Source organism: Brassica rapa, chromosome A02, assembly GCF_000309985.2.
Source record: "Brassica rapa cultivar Chiifu-401-42 chromosome A02, CAAS_Brap_v3.01, whole genome shotgun sequence".
In the NCBI taxonomy this organism is placed as follows: domain Eukaryota; kingdom Viridiplantae; phylum Streptophyta; class Magnoliopsida; order Brassicales; family Brassicaceae; genus Brassica; species Brassica rapa.
In genome coordinates, this window is record NC_024796.2 from 8,780,795 (window position 1) to 8,806,937 (window position 26,143).

The following is a 26,143-nucleotide window of genomic DNA, read 5'->3' on the forward strand; positions in this document are numbered from 1 at the left end:
ATGTGGACACAGCTACACGTAATATGTAATTTCTAGGCATGCGAACTTTAGTCTCGTCTCCTTATCCTTTACTTTCCTCTTAAACATTTCAATAGCCATTTTCGGTGTGTACAACTTCAGTGAGCCATATAGTTCGTTCCAATAAAACTTTTCGTCTGGGCCTACTCTAGGAGATCACACTCCCAAAGGGACATGCTGACTGGCTTCCTCACGAACAAAATCCCTACAACTAGGAATGATAAATTTATAACATGTTGGTAAAGGTAAAAAAAATAAACATAAGCAAAAACTAGAGATGTAAAATGTTCTTTCATATCATTTGACTAAATTACTTCCAAAGTTTCAATTAAGTCTCTCGTCGCCTCGTGTACCCTTGGAAACTACACTTGTTCATCTACACAAAGGCCTTATAATATACACAACAATCAAAACGAGTGCGCCTTTCTGCATCGCTGCAGCTTATAGAACAACCAAAAACAGCAAATGATTCAGCTACTACCGAAACACACTTTTTAAATCGCCTTCTGCTCTGTCTGATCATCACTTCTCCTCAAAATCGACATCGATGATTTGGGACTTAGACGGCTTTTTAGAGTTACCCTTGTTGTTGCTGCTACTGTTGTTGCTACCGTCTCTTGAGAAGAAATCGCCTTGTGGCTGCCACACGATGTTCCTACATCCCTCGCACCGGATCACTTGGTTCTTGTATCCTATGAACTGCCTCTTACACGCTGGGCATTCTCCCTGTGCAGCACCAAACATTATATATCAGATACTAAATCTAAGAATGGAGAAAAGAAAGGGCTGAGTGTAATATACCTTGATGACGAAGTTATTGGCGACTGCACCAATGAGAAGAGGACCAGCAATGGGAAGAACCCATGTGGCGACTATTATCACTCGGAACAGCCATCCAGAGAGAGCAAACCAAAGAAAGAAAATAGTCTGGAAAATTGAAATCAAAAGCAAATCCAAGATTAGAATTACAAATAAAGTATAAGTCTTTTGGTATATAAATCATTCCAGTAACATGACAGACAATCATTCTGGTTTTCAAACCCCCAAGTCTGTTGCTTTTAATAAGATTAGAGACAACACAAAGGGGAGTGGATAGTGACTTCAGCTCAATCATATAATAGAGTAAAAGAAACAAATGTAATACTTACAGCAAAACTTCCACCGAGAGGTGTATTCAAGAAGTCACTGAACTGCTTCCTGTACTGCAAGCCAAACACATGAAGAGTAAAAAAAAACAAAACTCAGCACAAGCAATAAGTAACAACCACGTGAAGTCATTGCTCACATCACACAAAGCAAAGCAACTAAAATTGCAGATAAAATGATTCAACATCCAAAATAATCATTATGACGTCATCTCTTTCTCAGTTATCTGATTCAATTACTGAAGCTTTTCTATATACCTTTGGGAAATTTCTACTAAAATCAGCGGATAAGGTTCTGACACGTGGGCTAATCCCATACTCACGATCAATCTCCCGAGCACGGTCGCCCGCAGAGCTTGCAGCGGAGCTTAAACGGCGAGAGACGGCGTACTCACGGTCGATTCGCTCGGCCGTTTTCTTGGCCTCGAAGACGAACTGCTCGAATCCGTCGTTGGCGGTCCGCCACGCGTCTCTCCAAGCCTTGCCGGACTTGATGTTATCGGCGAAGCGGTCGAAGTCGCCGCGCTGGAAGGACTTCACCTGCAGCGAAGGGGCGGCGCGTGAGGTGTACGTGCGAAGGTGAGGAGAAGGCGTGGAGGAGGTGAATCTGGGCGGGGCGGAAGGGCACATGAAATTGCAAGACTTCATGGTAGTCGACAGAACATGAGACTTTCGCAGAGCGATTGGAGGTGGAGGAAAAGGTTTTTTGTGGCTACTCTTCGCCCTCCAGAAGAAGCTGAAGATTGATACCTTTTTTATTGGTTTTTCTTTTTTCTTTTTTTCTTGTCATATACTATCTTTAATTGATTTTTATTCTAAGTTTAAAGGGCAATTGTTAATAGAGAAAATTACACTCTAAGGCAGTTTACAAGTTTCTAATAACACTTTGGGTCAGTTTCAGCTACTGGGGCAGTTTCTTCTAACAAGCTCTCTTTTCTCCACTTGTTTCTAACTAACTTAGCCTGTCCGTAATTACTAGTCAAAAAGACCCAACAAGTAGAAGGGCGGGAACCGCTCACCACCGCACATCTCCCTCACCATCCGACGGCCCATAATGTTTCTGCTATATATGACAAGACATATATCTGTCAAAATTTTCAACCTTTAGATTAACAATTTGACTTTTCATTTGTGCGGTCCAGATTTTACCAAGTTCCCAACATCTTCATCTTCCGCTCACCACCGCACATCTTCCTCGTTTTCTTTCTATTTTTCTTCACACAAAATCAACCTAACACAAAGATAAATACGAAAGTCAGTTCATACATTAATTTTACTTTAAGTACACGTTTACAAGTTATAGTGTTCACACTAACGTCAAACGGTTCCTCCCACGCATCCACATACAGGAGCGCTTGTGTACATGTGTACCTACGATGTACACATGTACACGTATATTGTTCCCAACTCGTACGTACACCTGTACACCTCAGTCGTTCCTAACTCGCACAAATACATCCTCCGCCTCCACCTAACACACACGTCGCACAGTTCAATACATTGTCCACATGTACTCTTCCGAGAGTCAGTTCATACATTAAATTTGCTTTAAGTACACGTTTACAAGTTATAGTGTTCACACTAACGCCAAACGGTTCCTCCTACGCATCCACATACAAGAGCGCTTCTGTACATGCGTACATACGCCAGGTGTACATCGCATACTATAGGTGTACATGGGTGCACTCGTTTTTCATACAGCCCCAAATGTACATTCTTTAACATACAGACTTACTAAATCTAAATGTATACCAACTTGAATCGTGTACATACGCCATGTGTACATCGCATACTATAGGTGTACATGAGTGCACTCGTTTTTCATACAGCCCCAAATGTACATTCTATAGCATACAGTCTTACTAAATCTAAATGTATACCAACTTGCTTGCGTTCGACAACCAAAAATGCAACAATAACTACATAAATAAGATTTGGTTTCCTAAACGTCCAACCATAGGTGATAATACAAAAAACTTGCTGACATAACATGTTTTGCAACACAGAGAACCGATAGTAAATGAAACATCCAACACAACAAGGGCCCTAACCAAAAACAACCTCCAACCCTTTTTGCAATGTCAAAACAAAATAAACCCTCCCTACGCAATCATCACAAGTACAAAGGCACTACGCAACAAAATAAACCCTCCCTTCTTCGTTAGCACCTGCCTTGTCAGCATCCCGTGTATCACTTTGCCCATCAGCACCCTACGGACAGGAAACCTAAATAGGGTTCCAAAGCAAGATCTCAGGAGCATCGCCATCTCCTCGGTGCCGTTTAGTGCGTCTCTAACGCACAGCAGAAAATCTATAGTAGAGTACATGTTGATTTTCTCGCAGGGGAAACGATCTGTTGCAAATAACCTCTCCGGTAGACTGGCCGGTACAACCTCTACCTCGTCTGTTCCAATCAAAAAAAAAATCACTCGTTTGAGGGACAAATCGACAGCAAAACTAAATCAAACTAACAGGGGGGGGGGGGGAGATGCGCATTACTAACCAACAGCAATCTCTTTACCACGCAGACTCCGCCGTCGAGACATCTTGTTTATCGTCGCCGAAACTCGCCGTCGTTTTTTTGGCTCGCTATCGCCGCTTCGGTTTCTCCCTCTCCGGTCTCGGTAAAAGCGAAATTAAAAGTGAATAATTATCCTTACAGATCTGTCTATAATATCCGTCCGTGGGCCCACCACCTAGATTTTAAATTTTGAAATTTGAACAATCGAACTAAGAAAAAAGAAAAGGAACGGACCGGTTATGATTTTCTGAGGGCAAGTTGGGTCTTTTCACATGAAAACTGTCCCAGTAGCAAGAAGTGCCTTTTTATGATATAGAAACACGTAAACTGCCCTATAGTGAAAATAACTCTTGTTAATAATAGCACCTTTTGAAGTTTATGTCTCAAAAATAGCACTAGAAGGAGAAAGTCACAAAAATGACATTCATTAAAAGGTAAAATATCTCTAATACCTTTGGTTTAAAATTAAACAAACAAATAAAAATAAATAAAAATTAATAAAATAAAAAAATAAAAAAAGAAAGAATTTTTTTTTATAGTTTTAGATTATATGTTTTCAGATTCGAAATTTTTATAATTTTTTTTTGAAATTTTTTTTTTTCAAATTTTCTTTTTATAATTTAAAAATACTTTTTAAAACTGTTTTTAAAATTTTTATTTTAGTATTTATTTTTTATAAAATTTTAAACCCTAATTCCAAAACCCCACCCCTTAACTCTAAACCCTAAGACCATGTCCAATGGTGATACTCCCACTTGAGTCCTTAACAATATTTTAAGCATATAATTTTTTTTTTTTTTTCATTAGTTAAGGATTCGGATCTAAAATACTCGTCCAATGGTGATCCTGAAAAATGAGTCCTTAGGAATAAAATAATATTTTTTTTAAAAAAAATTAAAATTGAAATTTTATTAATTGCATTATTAAAAAAAAAGATACAATGATTTAATAATATTCCAAAGAGAACTAATTATTAATCTTGATTACCAAATTTATTCCAAATGTTTTCGATCAAATCATTCTTCAATCGATCATGAGTTTGCCTATCACGAAGATCATTGCGGTCGGGAAATGTATCATTGAACAATGTAGGAATTTCGTTTAGGACCTCCGAGGTTCTGGAAGATTCTCCTTCTTGAAAATCTGAAATATTAACCCGGTTTGTATAACCATCTCGTTCATCTTCAACTATCATATTGTGTAGTATGATACATGCTCTCATAATCTTCCCTATCTTCTCTCTGTCCAATGTACGAACCGGGTTTTTCACTATCGCAAACCGAGCTTGCAATACTCCAAATGCCCGCTCGACATCTTTTCGGGCTGCTTCTTGCCATTTAGCAAATGACGCTTGTTTGGGACATTGAGGGAGTGTGATAGATTGGATAAATGTTGACCACTTTGGATATATACCGTCCGTGAGATAGTCATATTACTAAAAAAAAAAAAAAATTTGATGGTTTGTGATTTTACAAACCGTTTGTGTCTTGAACAAGTGTCTTGTACGATGTAACCTTCACGTGGAATGTTGAAAGAGGAATCAAATGTGCATATCTAAAACAAGATTAATAACAAGATTATTAACAAAGATGGATCAAAGAGATATGTAAACAAGATTACTAACAAGATTGTTTACAAAATTATGTTAACATGATTATTAACAGTTATATTCTTTCAGCAGATTATGTAAAAAAGATTATGTAAACAAGATTATGTGCAGCGAATGTCTCAAAGAACTTGCTCTACAAGTAAGCAAAGAAGAAAATAATGTTACATAAGTTTTGATACAAAGAAGAAGATAATGTTACATAAGTTTTAATACAAAGAGAAGCTTACATATGATCCGAGGAAAACAATGAGAGTACTTTAGAAACTCTCTGAAAACATGAACTTGACTCTCAAGAGGAAACAAGTTTATACTACACTACAAAGACTACAACTACTACTTATAATACATATGCTAGAGAGAGTGACCCGTGACTCATACAACTACACCCGTGATTCCTCCTCCATCACCCGTGAATCCTACTCCATCACCCGTGATTCCTACTCCATCAGATAAAGACCCGTGACTCCTTCCCACATGTGAACCTGTCAAAACAGAGTGACAAGAGTTAGTACCGTGTCATAACCATTAAAAAACAATCAGTACACAAACAGTTCTACCTCAAAAGCAAGATTGAAAATAGATCATATCATTTCGGACATTAGTTTGAGCATGAGAGTGTTTTCCATATCTGAGAGAGGTTCTTTCTTAGCTAGTAAACGATCAAGAAGCTTTTGTTTAGACAGTTTCTCTTTAATTTCTAAAACCCCATGTAGCCTCGACAACTCCTCCTCCCTGCCACTCTTCTTCTTCTTGGTACTAGCTTTGGCCGCTTTAACCCCGGGAGGTCTAACTTCTGGATCGACACCTTGGGCCACTTCTGTATCCACCTCCACAGCTTGTTTGCGCTTCTCCTTTCCAGCGTCCTTAGCAGGATAGTGGGAGCACCATTTCTGGTCGTATCTCAGCTCCCTCCAGCAGTGATCCATGGCGAACTTGTAGCCGACCGTGTTGAAGAAAATGTCCAAGGCGGTTTTCATCACATCATCATCGTTTTGCCCACTTCTCTGCTCCCTCAGAGCCGCATCGTAGGAGCCACAGAACTTGGATACATCGCCGTTAATCCTAGACCACCTCTGCTTGCAAGGGGTGGTCTCTCTCGGTACTGTCCCAGCGAGGAGAGGACTTGCGTTGTAGTACTCTACTATACGCTTCCAGAAAGAAGTGGACTTCTGCTCGTTGCTCATCACAGGGTCCTTACTGGTGTTAAGCCAAGCACCAATAAGGATTTTATCCTCTCTGGGAGTCCATTTTCTCCTCTCAGGACCTGAGGCATTTGGATTCACGCCAGACTTTGCCCGAACGTCCGGAGAAGAGCTCACAGGAGACTTAGCAGGAACGTCGGGAGCACTCATGAAAGGAGAGTCATCAGGACCTTGACTACCGAACCAAAAAGGTTCTGGTGAATCAAGGTCAACTGGAATTTGACTAAAGAGAAAATTACTAAAATTTTTTCCATTAGCCATTGTTTTAATTGTTTCTCTGTGACACTCTACTAGTGACACAGAGGGCTTAAGTAAGCCTTCTACTCGATTAATAGCAATCAGATCAGAGCAGTTGAGAAGGTGGAAAGCAAATGAGTTCATTAACTACTCGACTAATTAAAAGCACATCAAATCAAACCTAAATTACTACAACCACTTTCTTTCCTTCCGGTTTCGAATCTAAGTAACTACAACTACTTTCTATCCAAGCAAATCAAAACCTAACAAACATTTAATTTTCCTTCCGGTTTCGAAACTAAATTACTACAACTACTAATAAAATAATTACCTCGTTAAAGAAACAAAGCACGTACGCCCCAATCCTTTGAATCCTTTCCAAGTATTCCTGAAAAATAAATGAGTAAACAATCAACTTTCACACACTTTCAATATTTGTAATACATATGAGAGATGAAAAAATAAAAGGAAGTAACTCACCTAGCACAATAAGCAACACCAACCCTGACACTAAGCTGAAGACCATTAGCTTAGCTCCTGATTTCTTCTTTGTGAACTCGGAAACTTGCTTCTCAAGACGGAGTAACTTCTGCTCACGTTGATTCGCTTCACCCTTAACCGCATTAAGCTCCCTCTGAAACTCTCTCAGCTCCTCCTCCACCGCCACGTCCCACCATTTCCAGACGTGGCAGTCTCTATCATCGGCATTGGGGCACGTTATGTAACGTCGGTATGGATCTTTTGGCGTTTGGGAGTATCCGTGAACTGGCTCTGAACCACAGTAGCATGTCCTTGGGATGCCATCATCACCCTCTGCTGATGGTTCCCAGTCACTGGCTTCTGCATTCCACCGAGTAATCTCAGCTTCAGCCGCGTACATCTCACATTCGGCTTCAAGGAGGGAGGTTAAGTCTGGAGAGTGTGAGGATGAAGAAAGCTGGCTGTAACTGTATCGTCCCATGATCGTTTATCTGCAACCAAAACAAGTAAACACTTAGTTAAGGACCAATTAAATTAACAGCAAATAACAAGTAAGAACAACGTTAATCAATTACGTATGTTAAAGAACAACAACAAACAATGTTAAATAATCAAAAGCACATGAAGGAGAAGGTAGCAAACCAACGACAAGAAACAAATTTTAAGAAGAAAACAGCTAAGAAACGACAATCGATTAAGAAACAAACCCGATACGGTTTCAATCCGTATAACACACAGAGAGGAGATCCGAGACCGATACAAACCATAAACGTTTGAAAACCCTATCTAAACCCCCAAAGAATCCCTAAATCGATTTTGCCCCAAATATTTTTGAAACCCTAATTTGAAAATTTTCTCAAATCTGTCGGAATCCGAGAACCAAACCCTTAATACAGAACAAACAAGATGGAGAGTGATCTATAATCGATAAATCTACGAGTTAAAGCTTTGATTTACCTTACACGAGCCGAGGAAGAGAGATCGAGCAGAATCGTCTCGAAATCGCCTTATGTCGAGGAGGAGTTTTTTTTTTTGGTTTGGCTCGAGAATGTTTTTTTTTTTCGACCCTACACAAACCAAAGACAAATTCCACCCACTCACCACGTGACACGTGTCTAAGGATTGAATCCTTAAGTCCGCTGCGACGGACCAATCCTTCGTCGATTTAACGCTAATAATAGTATTTAATTACAATTATGCTTAAGGATTTCTCTTATGGACCGGGTGAAATCCACCGTTGGACATGGTCTAAGGTTTGGATTAATTAACCCAAGGGGTATAAGTGTATATTTACCTCTTTAATGAAACCTATTTTTGTGACTTTGAGCCTTGAATGATATTTTGGGAACAAAAACTTGGTTTGGTGCTATCCTAGTCTTTTTCTCTAATATAAATCGTATTATTAATAAATATATACACCCTTTTTTGGTCAGATAGTTTAAGTTTTTGTTAATCGGTTCAAGTTCATTCACACGTCACAAGACCCGATAGATCTGATCATTAGCAGAGCTTCTATCAATTTTTTGGCGCTCATTTGATAATGAATCATGACGACGCTAGAATCCTTTCGTCTTCTTCTCTTCGACACTTCCCCCATTTTCTCTGTCTCTCTCTCTCAGTTTTCTTTTTCTCGAGAAACTCTTACCGTTAGTTAGAAAGAAAAGCGCCATTATTGTTTCCCTCCATTGTTCAACAATAAACTACCCTGATCATTGAGACGGAGCCATCAAACGTTCAAGAAGCAGAGAAAATGAAAGAAACAGATCCGTGAGTAGTAGTAAAACAAAGTCTCCTCCGAGTTTTGATTCACGCTTTATTCCTCTGAGAAAGCTGCTTTCTTTTTCTATTTTGCTCAGAGCGCCGCCGATGAAAGCAGAGGAACTAAACGCCGCATGTGTTTCAGCTCTTCATATGATACTCGAGGTCTCCTTCTTCGCAAGAATGTGATTGAATCTTTTTCTTTAGTATCTGGTTTTCTTAAAGAATGTGATATTAATTTGGTGCAGTCTCTGATGAGAACCACCATGTTCTCATGCGATGTCCCGATAACACTTTATCCAGAAACACATGAGAGATTCATACAAGACTACTTGGACCAGTTTTACCATCTCTTTCTCGACAAACTAAGTCTTATGGAAGAAAATGGTGGTGTTTCTGAGATTTTGATAAACGTCTTGGAGATAATGCCTGGCTGGAACCGTCACTTAGGATTCGAAGACCGGGTGAAAATGAAGTGCACTAGATGCAAGATGAATACTCTATATCCACCACCACAACCTTCTTTTGGTATACTCATCATTGCCAATTCACTCAGAGAAACCAAGGCATAGTCATCTCTTTCCATTTTTTTTTTTTATCTTTTTAATCTTTTATAATAATAAGATTATGGTTTTGGTTATCATCATTCACCACAGTCTGCATTCGAGGATTTTACGTTTGAGAGAATCCTTAAAGTCATCAAGATCAACTCTATGGTGCCTTGCAAAACGGAAGGATGTGAGAAACTAAGCTACGTTGATCATGTTATCCCTACACTTCCTTCTGTTTTTACCATTGGTAAGTCTTATTCATAAACTAAGAGTTATATTGGAGCAACATAGAGTTTTTGAGTTTTATTCTATATGTGGAATTGTTTAGCACTAGAGTGGGAGAACAATGAGACTGAAGAAGAGATACTTGCTACCACTTCTGTTCTCGTTACTGAAATAGATATTAGTGAGATTTACAAATACGAAGGTGGATCACCAGAGACCAAATACAATCTTGTGTCAATGGTAAGCAGTATCTAACTAAGTTTCAGTTCCATTTTTTTTTTAAAACGTTTGCTGTTGAGAAGATTAATGTAACAAGTCCAATGCAGGTTTGCTCGCATGGAGATCAATACGCTTGTGTTGCTTACCTTAACAATCGATGGCTCATTTACTTTCCTTCTGAGCAACAGGTAAAATAGCTTATAATTTATTTACTTCTTAATACAAGCAAGTTGTTCGATCTGTGACTTAGCGATTGCGTGTTGCTTGTCCAGGTTATAGGTGACTGGGATAGTGTTATCAACACTTTTATACGACTGAATATGCGACCTGACATTCTATTTTTTGAAAACGTAAGCTGCTTATTATGTTTTTTTTTGTTTCCTTATGTGTGTGTGTGTTTACTCAACCCTCTTCCTACTTGGAATTTCAGGATATGCAGAGAAAGCGGATTGTGAACGCACAGATAAATACACCAAGTGATGTGAAAAATACGACTATACAAAAATGGGACCAACTGCAAAATTTTATGTTTTCCCTTCAGCCTCAATCCTCCTGAGTTGGTATGATGTAGTCACTGAATAAAAGTACTATTTTCTAAATGCACAGCTTACTTCGGTTTGTTATTAAGGATACAGTGTGTTGTTAATTGGAAGATTTGCTTACTTTTCCCTCTGTGAATTGTAATATCTTTCATCAAATTTCCCCCCTGTGATATATTATATTAGACATTAAAAAAGTTCACTTCAGGAATTGTCTGCAGTTCTTAAAGTAACTTCACAGCGCATTGTAATTTCAACTCATCAACACAACTTCTTTTGAACTAGAACAGAATATGAAAACACTCTTACCTACAGCCAGTGTCATGACACACATGTCTGACCCATCAAGTTTACAAATTCAACTCGAGAAACACAAGGGAAACTACTTCGTCTTTTGTAAGATGTTGTTCATATACAACCTAATTTGTATTTATACACGTACACTAGGGATGGTAAAAATGATGAACCAAATCTGTTATACTTCACTGACATGAATATCAATATGCCTTAATCAGATGACGAACACACTGTTTCTACATTGGAATATGTCATTCCGTTACATTTGCTAAACCATCGATTAGTGGGCGGCTTCATACAACAGAATCTTAGGCCGAACCTTCCTTTCCCCACAGAATCTGATCACACTCTCCCAGTTGCCAACAGCCTGTGGTATCACCACGCAACATACTAACAATGTCTCAGTTCACAACTCAAACTCAACTCAACAAGCACAAAGAAAACTGTTTAGTCTTTTTACCTCTTCTGTAAAAGCATCATGTCTGATACCGATCCACCTGTCTTTCTCATATGCTAGGCAGATGTGTTCTTTGTCCTCACCACAACCAACCTGCATACGTTTCCCATATTCTGAGCTCCTAACCGACCAAATCAGAATAACAATAGGACAAAACATTTGCAACCCTGTATCAGATTTTACCAGTGACACAAGCCGGTAATTGGTGCTTGATTCTAAGCCTTCGTATAGCCTGCTCATATCTATCTCCCAGTCCAAAGCCTTTGCTGTTTCAGATATCTCTTTTTCCGTTTCATGCTTCTCCCATTCCAGCACTAGTGTTGCAAACCCCCCCACAAAACACCAACAAGTGTTAAATGAAATGAGTACACAAGATCGCAGTCATGGTTAAAACTTTTTACTTACCGACTGTAAATATAGGCGGGCATCTACTAATAATGTGATGAACAACGTTTGCCTTTCCACAGCCTCCTGTTTTAAGGTCACATAACATTTTATCTTCCATGCGAATCATTTTAAGGATGTCCTCAAACTTTATATTCCCAAAAGCACACTGCATATATAACCAACCACACACAACAAACTTATTAAGTGATAGTACCAATTTATATAGGAAAGACAATAGGGAAACAAAATGAAGCGTACCTTCAGGTCTCTGATGGAATCTGCAGCCATAACGATTCCATAAGAACTTTGCTCTGGATAATTGGGCTTCTGCCTGCATCTGCTACAACTCATTCTTTCATATTCTTCCAGTGTAAAGAGGCGAGTTACCAAGCTTTCTATTTCTTGACTTTTACAGCTATGCCAAGACTCAAGGATGGACACGACTATCTCAGCAGCATCACTTGACTGCATCGAGTTAAAAACCAAGATTACCTAGGAGATATTAATCAAGCCTATTTAATAAAATAATAATACCATGCTTAGAAGCTTATATATATCTGCACAAACCGTGGAAAGAACTTCTCTGGAAGTAAGTAGATCGCTCAGGAGATAGCTGTGGAGTAGCTCAGGAACTTGTTTTTCCAAGTCGTCACGAAGTGGTTTCTCATTTTGCATTAAATCTTCTTTCAGGATCTTAATGTTCAAGAGGGCCTGCAATGCATTACCACATTTAGATATCAAAAACTGAATCAGAACTAGAAGATGAGAGTTTACGTATTACCTTCAGGGTCATGTCAAGAGCTGAGTTGCATCTGGCTGCACCTTCTCTATGTACTGACTCTTCTCCGGGCATGTTTTGCATACCTTGAAGATGGCGAATGAAACAAACAAGATTTATGCAACTAAACTCGAAGTGGTTTTAGAATCTCGTCATCGCAAAGTTCTTTCACAACCTTGAGCAGCTTCCTCTTCATCCACAGTGTTGGATGAAATTTCCAACCGATTCCTTTCACTTGAAAGACTGTTATCTGGTGGTTCCGTAAAATCTTTTTCCGTCGTTTGTAGTGATGGAGATGTACCTTGGAGATCAAGGTTGACAGACATGCTCGTTGAAGTTTTCTGTTGCATTAAGAAGACCATTCCTTCTTACAGTTGAGTAACTGAAAATTCAGAAAAGCAAATAGAACTTTAATAATGACCTTATTGCTTTTATGTATCTTCTTCTTTGACTGTGGCTTCTTTTTTTCCTCGAGTAGAAGATCTGCTTCTGCTGCAGCTACGTTTATTACCTCCTAAGAGAATGATACAACAGACATAATATAAGGAACAAGTGACAGACGTGTCTGCATCTAAGGGAAGACGAAAACCGACCAGAAAGAATTCTTTAAGTGGTCGAAGGACGTAAAAGCGGTGGTCAAAAACAGAAAGTCTGATAAGGTCGTTGAACAGATTAATCCTTGAATTCTCAACCAGCAACATCTTTGTATCGACTAGCGCAACCTGCAAGTCAAGAAACACTTATAAGATTACATTTTTAGCTCTGTTTTTCTATTGTTAATTAAAAACTCTGATCAGGAATGGACCTTATCAGCGACCATTGATCTCAGACGGTCTATGGACTCGAGGACCACTTCATCGCTGAGATCTTTAAGCCCATGTATACGCTTCAGGCAATCTTCTAAATCTGGGAAATCAAATGTAGGACGCGGTGCTTCTTCAAGAGCATCTCGTACTGAACACAAGAACAGGCGTGAACTGTGAGAATCTCTAGCTTCTCTCTTCCTTTCACATTCATCGCCTAGAAGAGATGCATATTTGCTGCATTGATGTTCCGTAACAACACTCAGTCTCTTTGTATTTTCGCTGACACATAAGTTTATGGCGTCAACAAGACCTGCATCATAACCTAGCAACTGCAGTTTCTTTGCATACTTGGTTCCCAACGTCCTACAAGTGTACTGAACGGCTCTCAAAACAGCCACCCAGATATCTAGATTGTGTGTCCTCACAGGTCTTGGGAATCGAAATCTCTCATCTCCAGAGGAGTCATCCGCTAACCAAGATACTATATCATCTCCACGGGCATGTGCCTTGGCGTAGTGATCATCGGGGTTGAAGAAACTGACTGCCCCTTCATCATCGAATTGAGCAATCTCACATCGCAGCAGCCTCTTATCCAGAAGCAGAGATGAAAACTGCTTGTCGAAGTCTATCTTTTCTTTAACACGAGTACTACTGTAGAAACTGTCCACTGCTCTGCAAATCACCTCTCTGCCATCTTCCCTTTCACACTTAATGCCTTTGAGAAGGTCAAGAATTTGTTCGAGCTCTCTTCTTGCCAAAAAGCAGATGCTCTGAGGTGTTTCCACTAGGCGACACTCTGTCGTAAGAGTATGCTTGGAAACTTCAAACCGTGCAAGATGCTTAATCAGAAAACGCATCATCCAGTCTCGAAGGCCACAAGAAAGGATCTTACGCTCACAAAACAACAAAAGCAGCAACCGAATCTCCTGGAGTAACTTACTGCGCTCTTCATCTGTAGCTAATGGCCAGTCTCTGGACCATCCATTCTCATATACAAACGCTTACACAAATTCAAGCCGAGTCTTGATCATTTCAGCAGCAGCAGCTGTATCCACTGGCTCCCATCCTGCAACTGTTATCATGCCAGCCCACACTTCATCCACCATCTGAGCCATATGCTCTGCCGTAGAAGGCTTAAACTTTGTGGCATGTTCTTTCTCGAGATGAATCTTAAACTTCTTAAGGGTAAAAAACTCTTCTGAACAAGATCTACACATCCAGAATCTCCATTTTTTCTTACTCACTGCAGAACCAACAACTTTCTCCAAAGCTTTCCCTCCCTCTGTGCCGTGGAATCTCCGCACATAGCTTGTGAAATCCGCAATGCTTACTTCCATAAACTTCCTTTTGATCTCAACGTTCAAGCCTGACCAGTACATTCTCAATCCTTCAACCTCAATCTTACTCGGATGATCTGTACATTTCTTGGACTCCCTAACTTTCGGTTCCCACATTTGAATAGGAGAACCAGCAGCGATGCTTGACTCAGCAGCTTTGAGTACATTCTCCACGTCTTTTCGACTTTTCTCGTCCTCGGAAGTCAATGAGCCAAAAGACGCCATAATAGTCAGATACTCTTTTGCTTTCCCGATGGACTTCTTCAAGTACAATGGCGATCCAAGCAAATTGCCCAAACCAAAGAGCGAAGCAGCACAGAACGATGAGAAGCCATCGTTTTCGGAAAAGCATTCCACAGCGCCAAGCAAGAATGCGAATTTCACGTCGCTGTCGTCTGCTCGCTTGGCTTGCTCGAAGAAGATTTGACCTTGCTGGAAACGGAGAAAGTCTGCGACCTCGTGCTTCTTGTGAGAAGAAATCCAAGCTACGATGACCTCCAAGGCCTTGATGTGATCTCCTTGAGCCATGTGATCTGCAGAGAGTTGTACGATTTGTTTAGCTTCGTCATCATCGTAGTCAAAGACGAAGGGAGTCGTCTCCATGTGACTCTCAAAAGCTTTCTTCTTTTCTTGTTTTCCAGAGAAGAGCCGACGAGGAGGGAAAAAAATGGAAGAGGGATGGTAGTTATTCGAATAAGAGCTATCACGTGAGAGACACGTGACAAGGCTTGGATATAGAGAGAAAGAGAGGCCCATTAAAAAAAAAAAGCATTCTGTCGAGCAGCTTGTGGGCATTCCATGTTCGATTTGAGCGCACCTTCCCCCAAATAAAACCGCAACAAAAGATTGTGAGGAAATTTCGAATTCGGGAGTTAAGTAGAGATAGAATTGGCTTAGGAGAAGAAACGTCTTCATGGGTGCGACTAAACTTGTTGATATAATAAAATATTGTTCCGATAATTTGTTTACTTTCGTTCGATTTAGAGCTGGAAATTTTAATCATTGCCCGCGGATCATGTCCTGTTTAATCTACCACAGAGCGGATGGGAATCGAACCATTTGAAAATTTTAAATCGCGGATACGGGTGTACATCAAGATTATTTTGAGCGAGACAGATGCGAGTTAGTCGAATTTGAGTCACGGATATCCGCCAACCCACAAATTAAAAAATAGTTTTTTTTTGTTTTGAAAAAAATACATTTTTCGTAAAATATATAAAAAACAATAAATATTTATATAATTTTAATAATAAATATATTATTTTAATAGTATTTTTTAAAAATAACTATTATATAAATAAAAATAATTATTTTTAATTAAAATAATTATTATATAATTATAAAATAATCATTTTTAATTAAAATAACTATTTTTAATATAATTAATATTACCCGCGGGTTTTGGCGGGGTGGGTACGGATATAAAAATTTTCGTCTGCGGGTTATGCAGGTCGAGTTTTTGAATCTAAAAAATGATTCGATCCGCGGCGCGGCGGGACGGGTCGGGATGGGTTGATCCGCGAACCGAGCACTAGTTCGAGTAAGTAATTTTGGCGCTCTTTTCATAATGCATATCACATGACACTCACGTGCACAAAACAACCGGCTGTAGGTAGCTGATCAAATCCTTCGCATTTTCTCGAGAAAATCCAGAGAGAAAAGTCTTGCGACTCGAAAGAAAAACGCTACTGCTGTTGGTTTTTCCATGGAGATTCCAAATCTAATCATGGAGATGGAGTCATCGTCATCAAAGGTTCAAGAAGATACTGACCAGAAAATTGATCCGTGAGTACTACTAATCCTCTAGTTATGCCTCTTTTTTTCTCTCGAGAATAATCGCCTGCTTAGTTAGTGCTTTGTCTATTGTTCAGAGATCTCTCAGTAAAGCATGACGACGACGCTCACGAGGCGATGAAAACAGAGGAGAAACAAAACGCCACTCGTGCTTCAGCTCTTGATACCATACTCAAGGTTCTTTAACAAGCATATTATTTATCTTTGTTCCCCAGATCTTGATCAAGAACGTGATTGTTTTGTTGCAGTCTCTCTGGAAGATAAGCGTTTTCAGAAAAGAGTTGGCCAGCATCTTCACTGAAGATGAACTTGTTTCCGAACTCCGTGATTTCATTCTCAACAATCTACCTCTCACTCATCCTATGGTCTCTTCTCTCTCTCTCTCTCTCTCTCAGCCTTTATAACCTTTCTATATAGTTAAGCTTATCTTCTTGTTCTTTACTCTTAGGAATCAAACGGTGTTTATGACTTCTTGGTAACCATCTTGGATCTTATTCCTCGCTGGAACACTGGATATGACGATGAGAAATCTCTTAAAACCATGTTTGAACTTTACGAAACCCCCAAAAAGATGTGCAACAGATGCAAATTGGATGCTGAATATCCACCTGAGCTTGCTTATGGTCTAATCCTGATCGCTAATTCACTCAGAGAATTCAAGGCAAACTCATTTCTTTCCTTCTGTAATCATGTTAAGTGATGATGCTAAGAAACGTTTTTGGTTATTATCGCAGTATGCATTTGAGGATTTGACATTTGAGAACATCCTGAAGGTTATCAGAACCACCTTGATGTTGCCTTGTGACAAGGAAGGATGTGGGAAGCGAAACTATGTTGAACGTGTGATCAATACCCTTCCATCTGTTTTCACTATTGGTAAAAGGCCTCCTTTCAAGTTTATTATGTAGACGTCAGCAACATAATGCACTAGTTCTTGAGGATTGTTTTTTTTTTATGGATTTGTTTAGCTCTAGAGTGGGAGAACAATGAGACTGAAGAGGAGATCTCTGCTACTACTTCTGTTCTCGCTAGTGAATTTGATATCAGTGAGATATACAAATACGAAGGTGACAGTGTATTCACTAAATACCGTCTTGTGTCCATGGTATGTATCTAATAACTCCTTCTGGATTTTCCTATTGAAGATTGTTGTTACCAGAAACCAACTCCAAATGTTGTAATTCTCAGGTTTGCTTGTGCGGAGATCAATACGATTGCATGGCTTATGAAAACAATAGATGGATCAGATACTTTGCTCTTAACAAAGAGGTCAAGCAGCAAGTTTCTTGATCTGTGACCTGTTTGTTTTATCTTGGGTTTTGTAAGTTAAGCTGAGTGAGCTGTGTTTCTACGTGTACAGGTTATTGGAGACTGGAACAGTGTTCTCAGCAGTTTCTTAAAACTGAAGATTCGACCAGAGATTCTATTTTTCCAAAACGTAAGCTCCTACGACTGCATACTTGCTTATGTTTTTGTGTTTCTAGTGTGTTCTCAGTTCCACCAACTTCAATGGCCTGGCAGGTGACGGGCCAGACTATGGGGAAGAACCAGATTGTGTTCGGGAGTTTGGTGTAAAACATTCTAAAGACCAAATAAAAGCTTTTTCAGTGATGTAGGAAAGGGATTCGATGTATATGCAAAACTTTAGAATCGATTTGGGTCTTAAGTCAAAAGCTTTACAATGTCTTAGTAGAATAATGCTCTGGATTTGAAGTACTGTGAACATATTTTTTTTCCTTCCTTTATTCAGCTAAATGTATAAACTTGATTGAAACACCATCATTTTCCGTGACACAGCCTTGTGAAAAAGTTGAATGAAGATGTTGGGTTTGTTTAAACGATTCAGTAAGGTGGAATGAAGGATACATAGATCAAATGGATGCTTTGTAAGAGATAGCTGGCTTATAGGGCTTGATTCTTGTGAGATCATTGAATGAAGAAAAAGAGGAATCTGATATGTTTCCTTTCTACAAAAAAAAAATTATCACTAACTTCTTTGAACAAGTTTTAAGTTGTTTCAACTCAGTATCAATCGCTTTATTAAGACAGAACAAATCTGCTTTTGAATTGGAATATACAAGAATCGGTTTTCTATATTGATATATGACTTTATCACTTGTTAAGGCCATTCCAAAGCTTTATAAAACAAAATCTCTGGCCGAACCTTCCTTTCTCCACAGAATCTGGCCACACTAGTCCAGTTACCAACAACCTGTGATGCAAATCAATAATGTCTAAGTTTACATTTCAACTCCAGAAAGACATCTTCTATTTAAAAAAATCTGCCTTTCTTCAAGAACTGAACAATTCAAGGTATACTGTTTCGTCTTTTTACCTCTTTTGCTGAAGCTCCAAGACTGAACCTGACCCATCGTTTCTTTTTATAAGCTAGGCATATGTATTCTTCTTCTTCACCACAACCAACCTGCATACATTTCCATATTGTAAGAGAAAGAAAACACAGAAGAAATAAATAGGACAAACATTTGTGACCCTGTTTCAGGATTTACCATTGACACAAGCCGGTATTTTGTGCTTGGTTCTAAGCCTTCGTATAGCCTGCTCATATCTATCTCGCAGTCCAAAGCCTTACTTGTTTCAGATATTTCTTTTTCTGTTTCATCTTTCTCCCACTCCAGCACTAGTGTTGCCAAACCCCCACAAAACGTCAACAATTGTTTTATCCTCATCACACAATACTCTAAACAAAACAGGATCAAATAATGGTCAGAACTTACCGATCGTGAATACAGGCGGACATCTACGTATAATGTGATGAACAGAGTTTTCCTTTCCACAGCCTCCTGTTTTAAGGTCACATAACATTTTATCTTCCATGCGAATCATTTTAAGGATGTCCTCAAACTTTATATTCCCAAAAGCACACTGCATATATAACCAACCACACACAACAAACTTATTAAGTGGCAGTTCCAATTTCTATTAGGAAAGACAAAAGAGGGAATTAAACGAAGCCTACCTTCAGGTCTCTGATTGAATCTGCAGCCATGACGATTCCATAAAAACTTTGCTCTGGATAATTTGGCATTTTTTTGCATTTGCTACAACTTATTCGTTCATATTCCTCCAGTGTAAAAATATGAGTAACCACGCTTTCTATTTCTGGACATTTCCAGCAAGGCCAAAACTCAAGGATGGATACGAGTAGCTCAGCGGCATAACTTGTCTGGAAAAGAGTAAAAAGAAGACATAATGACATTTAGACAATAACCAAAACTTTTGATTGAAAATTTTAGCTGCCGCACAAACCTTGGAATAAACTTCTTCTATGGAAGCAAGTAAGTCGCTCAAGAGGCAACTGTAGAGTCCCTCTTTCATTTGCTTCCAGACAAACGCAGTAAAGAAATTTCCTATTGCACAAGGAACTCGTTCTTCCCGGTGGTCATAAATTTGATTACGATTTTGCAGCAAATACTCTTTAAGAATGTGACAAAGAGCCTGCAGTACCACAACTAGTCAAATAACAGAATGTAAGAATTATTCATCTCAAAACAAAGAACCTACTCTTTTGTTAGTGTCTGCTTTACCTTCAGCGTCATGGCAAGAGCTGAATTATATATGGGTGGACCTTCTGCATGTGCTGGCTCCAAATGTTTCGACGGTGACTCTTCTTCAGGCATATTTTGCATATCTTGAAGATGGCAAATGAGAGATATGAGAATTATGCATCTCAAAACAAAGTAGTTTTAGAAAAATCGTCAGTTGACAAGCTCTTTCACAACCAAGGTTACCTTTAGCAGCTTCCTCTTGATCTTGTTCCATAGAATCTTCTTCCCCCGGTTTAGGTGATGGAGAAGTATCACTAGACATATGTAAGAACACGTTGTGCTCTGAGAAAACATACAAACAGTACATCAACTTGCAAAAAGACTCTAAACAGAGTACTTACTGTTCGACATTCTGATCAAGAACTCCAGGCATGCTTGTTGAAGTTATCTGTTACGCCATGAATACCATTCATTCTTACAACTGAACCGAAAAAAAGAATCAGGGAAGCAAACAGAGATTCCACATCTTCAACAACCTTTTTGTTTCTGCGTCTCTTCTTCTTTGACCCCGAATTCTTCTCTTTGTCTTGATTGTTCTCGGATAAAAGTTTCAGCGCCTGTACTGCAGCTAACTCTTCCTAGAAGAAGAGACATCAACAATAATAAAAACTAACTCTAAAGAGAAAATCAGAGTGAAGATGACAGCTTTTTTTTTTGTATAAGACCTTGCTGATTTTATTTTTCTTCTTTTTTGACTGTGATTTCATTTCCTCCTCGAGTAAGCGATCTGCTTGTGCTGCAGCTAACTTGGCTTTGCATTCCATATCTACAATTCCTTCCTACACACCAAATATAATATAAGGAACAGGTGGAAGACCAAATCATAGATAAGATGAAAGAAAACTCTCTGTTTCAAACCAACCAGCAAAAATTCTTTCAGCAGAGGAAGGATGTAAGAGCGGTAGTCAAAAACAGAAAGTCTGACAAGGTCGTTGAGCAAATTGATCCTTGAGTTTTCAACCAGAAAGATCTTAGAATCAATTAGAGGAACCTGCAAATCAATAAACACTTTTAAGACAACAATACTATGATATATCCTATTTGTTAATCAAGAAACAAACCTTATCGGTCATCACTGATTTCAGGTGGTTTATGGAACTCAACACCACATCATCACTGACATTTCTATGATCACGTATAACATTCAGGCAATCTTCTAACTCGGGGAGACCAAATTTCGGATGCAATTCTGCTTTGAGAACATCTACTACTGCACTACAGTACAGTCTTGTCGCGAGAGAATTACTGGAGTCTGTCGTTAGATGCTTCTTTTCACATTCATCGCATAGAAGAGATGCATATGTCTTCCTTTGACCATCCGGAGTATTCCTTCTCCTTTCATCTTCGCCTATACACAAGTTCTTGGCGTCAACGAGAACTTCAGTAAAATCTCCGATCCTGAGCTTCTTTGCGTAATATTGAGTTCCCATAGTCCTACATGTGAACTGAACGGCTCCCAGAACTGCCAACCAAACATCAAGATTGTGTGCTCTAGTAGGTCTCTGAAAATGGAACTTCTCATCTCCTGAAGACTTTTCTGTCAACCAGAGTATGATATCGTCGCCACCAGCATTTGCCTTGGCGTAGTGAGCACTGGCATTTAGGAAACTGATTGCCCCTTCCTCATCGAACTGAGCAATCTCGCATTGCAGCAGTCTCTTATCCAAAAGCAGAGATGAAAACTTCATGTCAAAGTCGATCTTCTCTTTAACTCGAGTACCATTGTAGACACTATCCACTGCTCTGCAGACAAGTTCAGTACCATCATCCCTTTCACACTTGATGCGTTTGAGAAGGTCCAGGAACTGATTGAGTTCATGGCGTTCCAAAAAGCAGATACTTTGAGGTGTTTCCACTAGGCCGCACTCAGCAAGACTATGTTTGGAAACTTGAAGTTTCTCAAAATGGCTAACCACCAAATCCTTCACCCAGGCTATAACACTACGTGAGAGAATGTTACAGTCACGAAACGTCACAAGTAGAAACCGAATCTCCTGGAGTAGCTTTCTGCGCTCTTCATCTGCAGCAAAAGGCAAATCTTTGGACCATCCATTCTCATACACAAACGCTTTCATATCTTGTAGACGAGTCTTGATCATTTCGACAGCAGATACAGTATCCAGGGGTTCCCAACCTCCATCAGATATCATACAACCCCAGGACTCACTTATCCTTTGAGGTAGAGCCAATGCTACATTATGACGAAACCCTGCACCATGTTCTTTTTCAAGATGATTCCTACATTCTTCAGCACTAGAGAACTCTTTCGAACAAGATCGACAGACCCAAAGCCTCCATCTTTTGTGTTTCCTAACGGAACCCAGTACTTCCTCCAAAGCAACTCGTCCCTCTCTGCCATATAATCTCTGGACATAACTTGTAAAATCCGCAATGCTTACTTTCACAAAGTTTCTTCTTTTATCAACATTCAGCCCTGACCAGTACGACTTGAGTCCTCTAACAAAGTCAGACTCAGTCTTGGTGGTGGTAGTCTCTTCATGTTCCTCCGACTCAACCATATCTTCTGAGTCATCGGAGTCCTCAACGAGATAACTCCCATTCTTGAACTGAGCGAGCTTTGACTCTGAAGTCTTGATAACATGCCTCAGAGACTCTAAGTTTTTAACAGCGCCAACGGTCTGGTTAGCTTGAGCCAGGGCTTTCTTGTAATAGAGCTTGGATTCAAGCAGCTGAGCCAAGTTGAAGAGTGACATCGCAGCAACCCCCGAGAAAGGCTTGCATGCGGTAAAGATCTCAACGGAACCAAGCAAGTAGGTGAATTTCAGATTGGGGTTCTCTGTTTTTCCAGCGAGGTCCCTGAAGATAGTACCGTGGAGGTAAGTTACAGGGTTCTTGTCCTTCCCTTTGAGGAAAGACAAAGCTAGGATGGCCTCCAAGGCCTTGATGTGATGGCCTTGAGCGTAGAGATCTTTGGCGAGCTTGAAGAGCTTTTCGCCCTTGGCATCTGCCAGAGGAGGAAAACGATTCATCGTAAACCGACTCCCAAGGATCTTGCGTGTTCAGAAACAGAGTAGAAACAGAGCAGAGGCGGGAGAAAGGCGAAAAGAAAAGAAAAGAGAAGCAGAGAATGGCTTTGTCACGTACGAGGCACGTGACAGGGGATTGACAAGCACTACATACGAAAACCGATTGAGGAATTACGTCGAGCAGGTTGTGGGCAACAACAACCGGTTTGGAGTAAACCATGATGCTGTTTCGATTTTGATTGCACCTTTTCCAGAATAAATGGTGAACAAAGATTTTGATTGCACCTTTTGAATTTGGGAGTGCAAACGTAGAAATGGTGTTCATGTTGGGGATCAGAAATAACGTTTCACAAATTATGAACGAAACTCTTTGGAAGCTTAATAAGGTGGGCTAGTTCGCCAGAGCTGGGAATTTTAATTAATGCCCGCGGGTTCCGCCCCATTTGATCCGCTGCAGGGCGGGTGCGGGTCGAAGAATTTGAAAATTTGCAATGGCGGGTGCGGGTGCGGGTCAAGATTATTTTAAGCGGGGCGGGTACGGGTCAGTCGAATTTGAGTCGCGGGTACTCGTTAACCCGCAAATTTAAGAAAAAAAAGATTTTTTTTTTTTAAAAATGTTTTTTTTATAAAAAATATATTAAATCTCGTAAATATTTATATAATTTTAATTATTAATATATAATTTTAATATAATTTTTTAAAAATAATATTTTTTAACTATATAATAATTATTTTTAATATAATTAATATTACCCGCGGGTTAAGCGGGTTACCCGCGGGTTTTTGCGGGGCGGGTGCGGGTAGAAATTTTTTTGTTTGTGAGTTATGCGGGTCGATTTTTTGAATCAAAAAAATGATTCAACCCACAGCGGGGCGGGGCGGGTCGGGGCGGGTTGACCCGCAAACCCAGCACTATAGTTCGGTTTGATTCAACGGATTAAAGAGAAATGTGAGTAACCGGAAGTGAACGGGAATGGAATTGATTTATTAATCAATTACAAAGATGGGCTAGTTCGGTTTGATTCACGGATTAATGAGAAATGTGAGTAATCGGATGTGAACCGGAATGGAATTGATTTATTAATCAATTACAAAGATGGGCTAGTTAGGTTTGATTCAATGGATCAAAAGAGAAATGTGAGTAACCGGATGTGAACCGGAATGAAATTGATTATTAATCGATTACAAAGATGGGCTAGTTCGATTTGATTCACAGATTAAAGAGAAATGTGAGTAACCGGATGTGAACCGGAATGGAATTGATTTATTAATCAATTACAAAGATGGGCTAGTTCGGTTTGATTCACGGATTAAAAAAGAAATGTGAGTAACCGGATGTGAACGGGAATGAAATTGATTATTAATCGTTTACAAAGATGGGCTAGTTCGGTTTGATTCACGGATTAAAGAGAAACTAGGATAAGACCCGTGCCTTGCGCGGGATTAAGTTATTATTTTTATTATATTTTGGAGAATGAAACAATAGTTTGGCTTCATTTGGATTACGGGTGTTCAATCCGGATATCGAGTTAGTTTCGGTTCGGTTCGGTTCGGTTTTTTTCGGTATTTGGTTAGTAAAATATAACTACTATTCTAAATCCATATTTACTTTGACTTTAGTCTTTCACATACTTTTGAAAGATTTCAACTGGACGACTAAATTGATCAGCCAATCTTGTTGCTTTAAATCATTAGTGTTTATATATATATATATATATATATTATTTAGTTTGAATATTTATTAAATAAAAATTCATATGCGTTATATTTTATGATCATTTGTAACTTATTATAACAAAAAAATAATCTATTGATCACAAAATTTTCAGAGTGGGAATATTCAAATTTCTAATAATTTATAGACGTTTTGAAAAATTCAAATATAACATATAAGAAAAAATATAAATGTTTTTATTATATATTTAATGTGATTTTTTAATATCTTTCAATAATATAAAATGAAAAAAAAGAACTAAGATACCAAAATTGTTATCATATATTTATTATTCATAATAATTAATTTTCATATATACGTTAATCATATTAGGTAATTTCGTAGCTTCTAATTAAGGAAAGTGCGAAAAAAAATTTGGTAGATTATTTATCAATTCGATAGTTAGTTTAATAAAAAATATAATGTAAGTCAAGATGGACCAACCTATTTTTCTAAGAATAGTATATTTTATATAGTCATTTATTAAATGAGAATTTATAATCATACAGTTCTATGATCATTCATATCATTTTATAACTGAATATTTAAATCATCGATAACAAAATTTTCAATGTGAAATTTTTAATAAGTTTATAATTTATAAATGTTTTTGAAAATTCATTGAAAGTTTTAATATTAAAATATTTATGTAATCTTATGGTATATAGTATAATCTATATATATATATAAATATATATGTTTTATTATTAAATGATATTTTTTACTCATATGGTTTTAAAATAATGTGTATCTTCTTATAATATTAAATAAAAGTTCATATTAATACAATTTTATGATCATTTGTAACTTATTATGACAAAAAAAAAATCTATTGATCACAAAATTTTCAGAGTGGGAATATTCAAATTTCTAATAATTTATAGACGTTTTGAAAAATTCAAAATATAACATATAAGAAAAATTATAAATGTTTTTATTATATATTTAATGTGATTTTTAAATATATTTTAATAATATAAAATTAAAAAAAGAACTAAGATACAAAAATTGTTATCAAATATTTATTATTCATTATAATTAATTTTCACATATACATTAATCATATTAGGTAATTTCGTAGCTTTTATTTAAGGAAAGTGCAAAACATTTTTGGTACGTTATTTATCAATTCGATAGTTAGTTTAATAAAAAGTGTAATATAAGTTAAGATGGACCAACCTATTTTTCTAAGAATAGTATATTTTGTATAGTTATTTATTAAATAAGAATTTATAATCATACGGTTCTATGATCGTTCATATCGTTTTATAACAAAATATTTAAATCATCGATAACAAAATTTTCAATCTGAAATCTTTAATAAGTTTATAATTTATAAATGTTCTTGAAAATTCATTGAAAGTTTTAATATTAAAATATTTATGTAATCTTATGGTATATAGTGTTTAATATATATATATATATATATTTATTTTATTATTAAATGATATTTTTTGCTCATATGGTTTTAAAATCATGTGTATCTTCTTATAATAGAAATGTTAAACCATTG

The 26,143-nt window shown here is 38.1% G+C and overlaps 6 protein-coding genes and 1 pseudogene across 6 annotated transcripts; 3 read left to right on the top strand and 4 right to left on the bottom strand.

Moving 5' to 3' along the window:
• Positions 1 to 290: 290 nt before the first annotated feature.
• Positions 291 to 1,944, bottom strand: LOC103852218. Its single transcript, XM_009129138.3, has 4 exons — positions 1,422 to 1,944; positions 1,167 to 1,220; positions 820 to 945; positions 291 to 744 (listed from the first exon to the last, which is right to left on the bottom strand). The coding sequence occupies exons 1-4, from the start codon at positions 1,809 to 1,811 to the stop codon at positions 541 to 543; spliced, it is 774 nt and encodes a 257-aa protein (XP_009127386.1). The 5' UTR covers positions 1,812 to 1,944; the 3' UTR covers positions 291 to 540.
• Positions 1,945 to 4,373: 2,429 nt separating this feature from the next.
• On the bottom strand, positions 4,374 to 8,468 carry LOC103840256 (uncharacterized protein At4g04775). Its single transcript, XM_033284941.1, has 3 exons — positions 8,170 to 8,468; positions 7,201 to 7,703; positions 4,374 to 4,669 (listed from the first exon to the last, which is right to left on the bottom strand). Exons 2-3 carry the CDS (start codon positions 7,691 to 7,693, stop codon positions 4,608 to 4,610), a joined length of 555 nt encoding a protein of 184 aa, XP_033140832.1. The 5' UTR covers positions 7,694 to 7,703; positions 8,170 to 8,468; the 3' UTR covers positions 4,374 to 4,607.
• Positions 8,247 to 15,900, bottom strand: LOC103852220 (annotated as a pseudogene).
• Positions 8,780 to 11,235, top strand: LOC117131902. Its single transcript, XM_033284942.1, has 3 exons — positions 8,780 to 8,979; positions 9,069 to 9,135; positions 9,219 to 11,235. The coding sequence occupies exons 1-3, from the start codon at positions 8,963 to 8,965 to the stop codon at positions 9,540 to 9,542; spliced, it is 408 nt and encodes a 135-aa protein (XP_033140833.1). The 5' UTR covers positions 8,780 to 8,962; the 3' UTR covers positions 9,543 to 11,235.
• On the top strand, positions 9,597 to 11,235 carry LOC103852285 (the record flags this gene model as incomplete). Its single annotated transcript, XM_033285173.1, has 5 exons — positions 9,597 to 9,768; positions 9,850 to 9,986; positions 10,073 to 10,153; positions 10,238 to 10,315; positions 10,396 to 11,235. Coding segments are annotated over 5 exons (594 nt in total), but the record flags the coding sequence as incomplete, so codon positions are not given.
• Positions 15,901 to 16,094: 194 nt separating the features above from the next.
• On the top strand, positions 16,095 to 18,132 carry LOC103852219. The gene is made up of 9 exons (XM_018656577.2): positions 16,095 to 16,351; positions 16,438 to 16,537; positions 16,609 to 16,725; positions 16,809 to 17,021; positions 17,095 to 17,236; positions 17,329 to 17,465; positions 17,549 to 17,629; positions 17,721 to 17,798; positions 17,882 to 18,132. The coding sequence occupies exons 1-9, from the start codon at positions 16,272 to 16,274 to the stop codon at positions 17,933 to 17,935; spliced, it is 1,002 nt and encodes a 333-aa protein (XP_018512093.1). The 5' UTR covers positions 16,095 to 16,271; the 3' UTR covers positions 17,936 to 18,132.
• Positions 18,133 to 18,374: 242 nt separating this feature from the next.
• On the bottom strand, positions 18,375 to 23,292 carry LOC103852221. The gene is made up of 13 exons (XM_009129141.3): positions 20,991 to 23,292; positions 20,792 to 20,920; positions 20,595 to 20,708; positions 20,406 to 20,507; positions 20,271 to 20,317; positions 20,113 to 20,183; positions 19,909 to 20,012; positions 19,631 to 19,819; positions 19,341 to 19,547; positions 19,099 to 19,246; positions 18,871 to 19,001; positions 18,696 to 18,785; positions 18,375 to 18,572 (listed from the first exon to the last, which is right to left on the bottom strand). The coding sequence occupies exons 1-13, from the start codon at positions 22,917 to 22,919 to the stop codon at positions 18,480 to 18,482; spliced, it is 3,354 nt and encodes a 1,117-aa protein (XP_009127389.1). The 5' UTR covers positions 22,920 to 23,292; the 3' UTR covers positions 18,375 to 18,479.
• Positions 23,293 to 26,143: the final 2,851 nt, after the last annotated feature.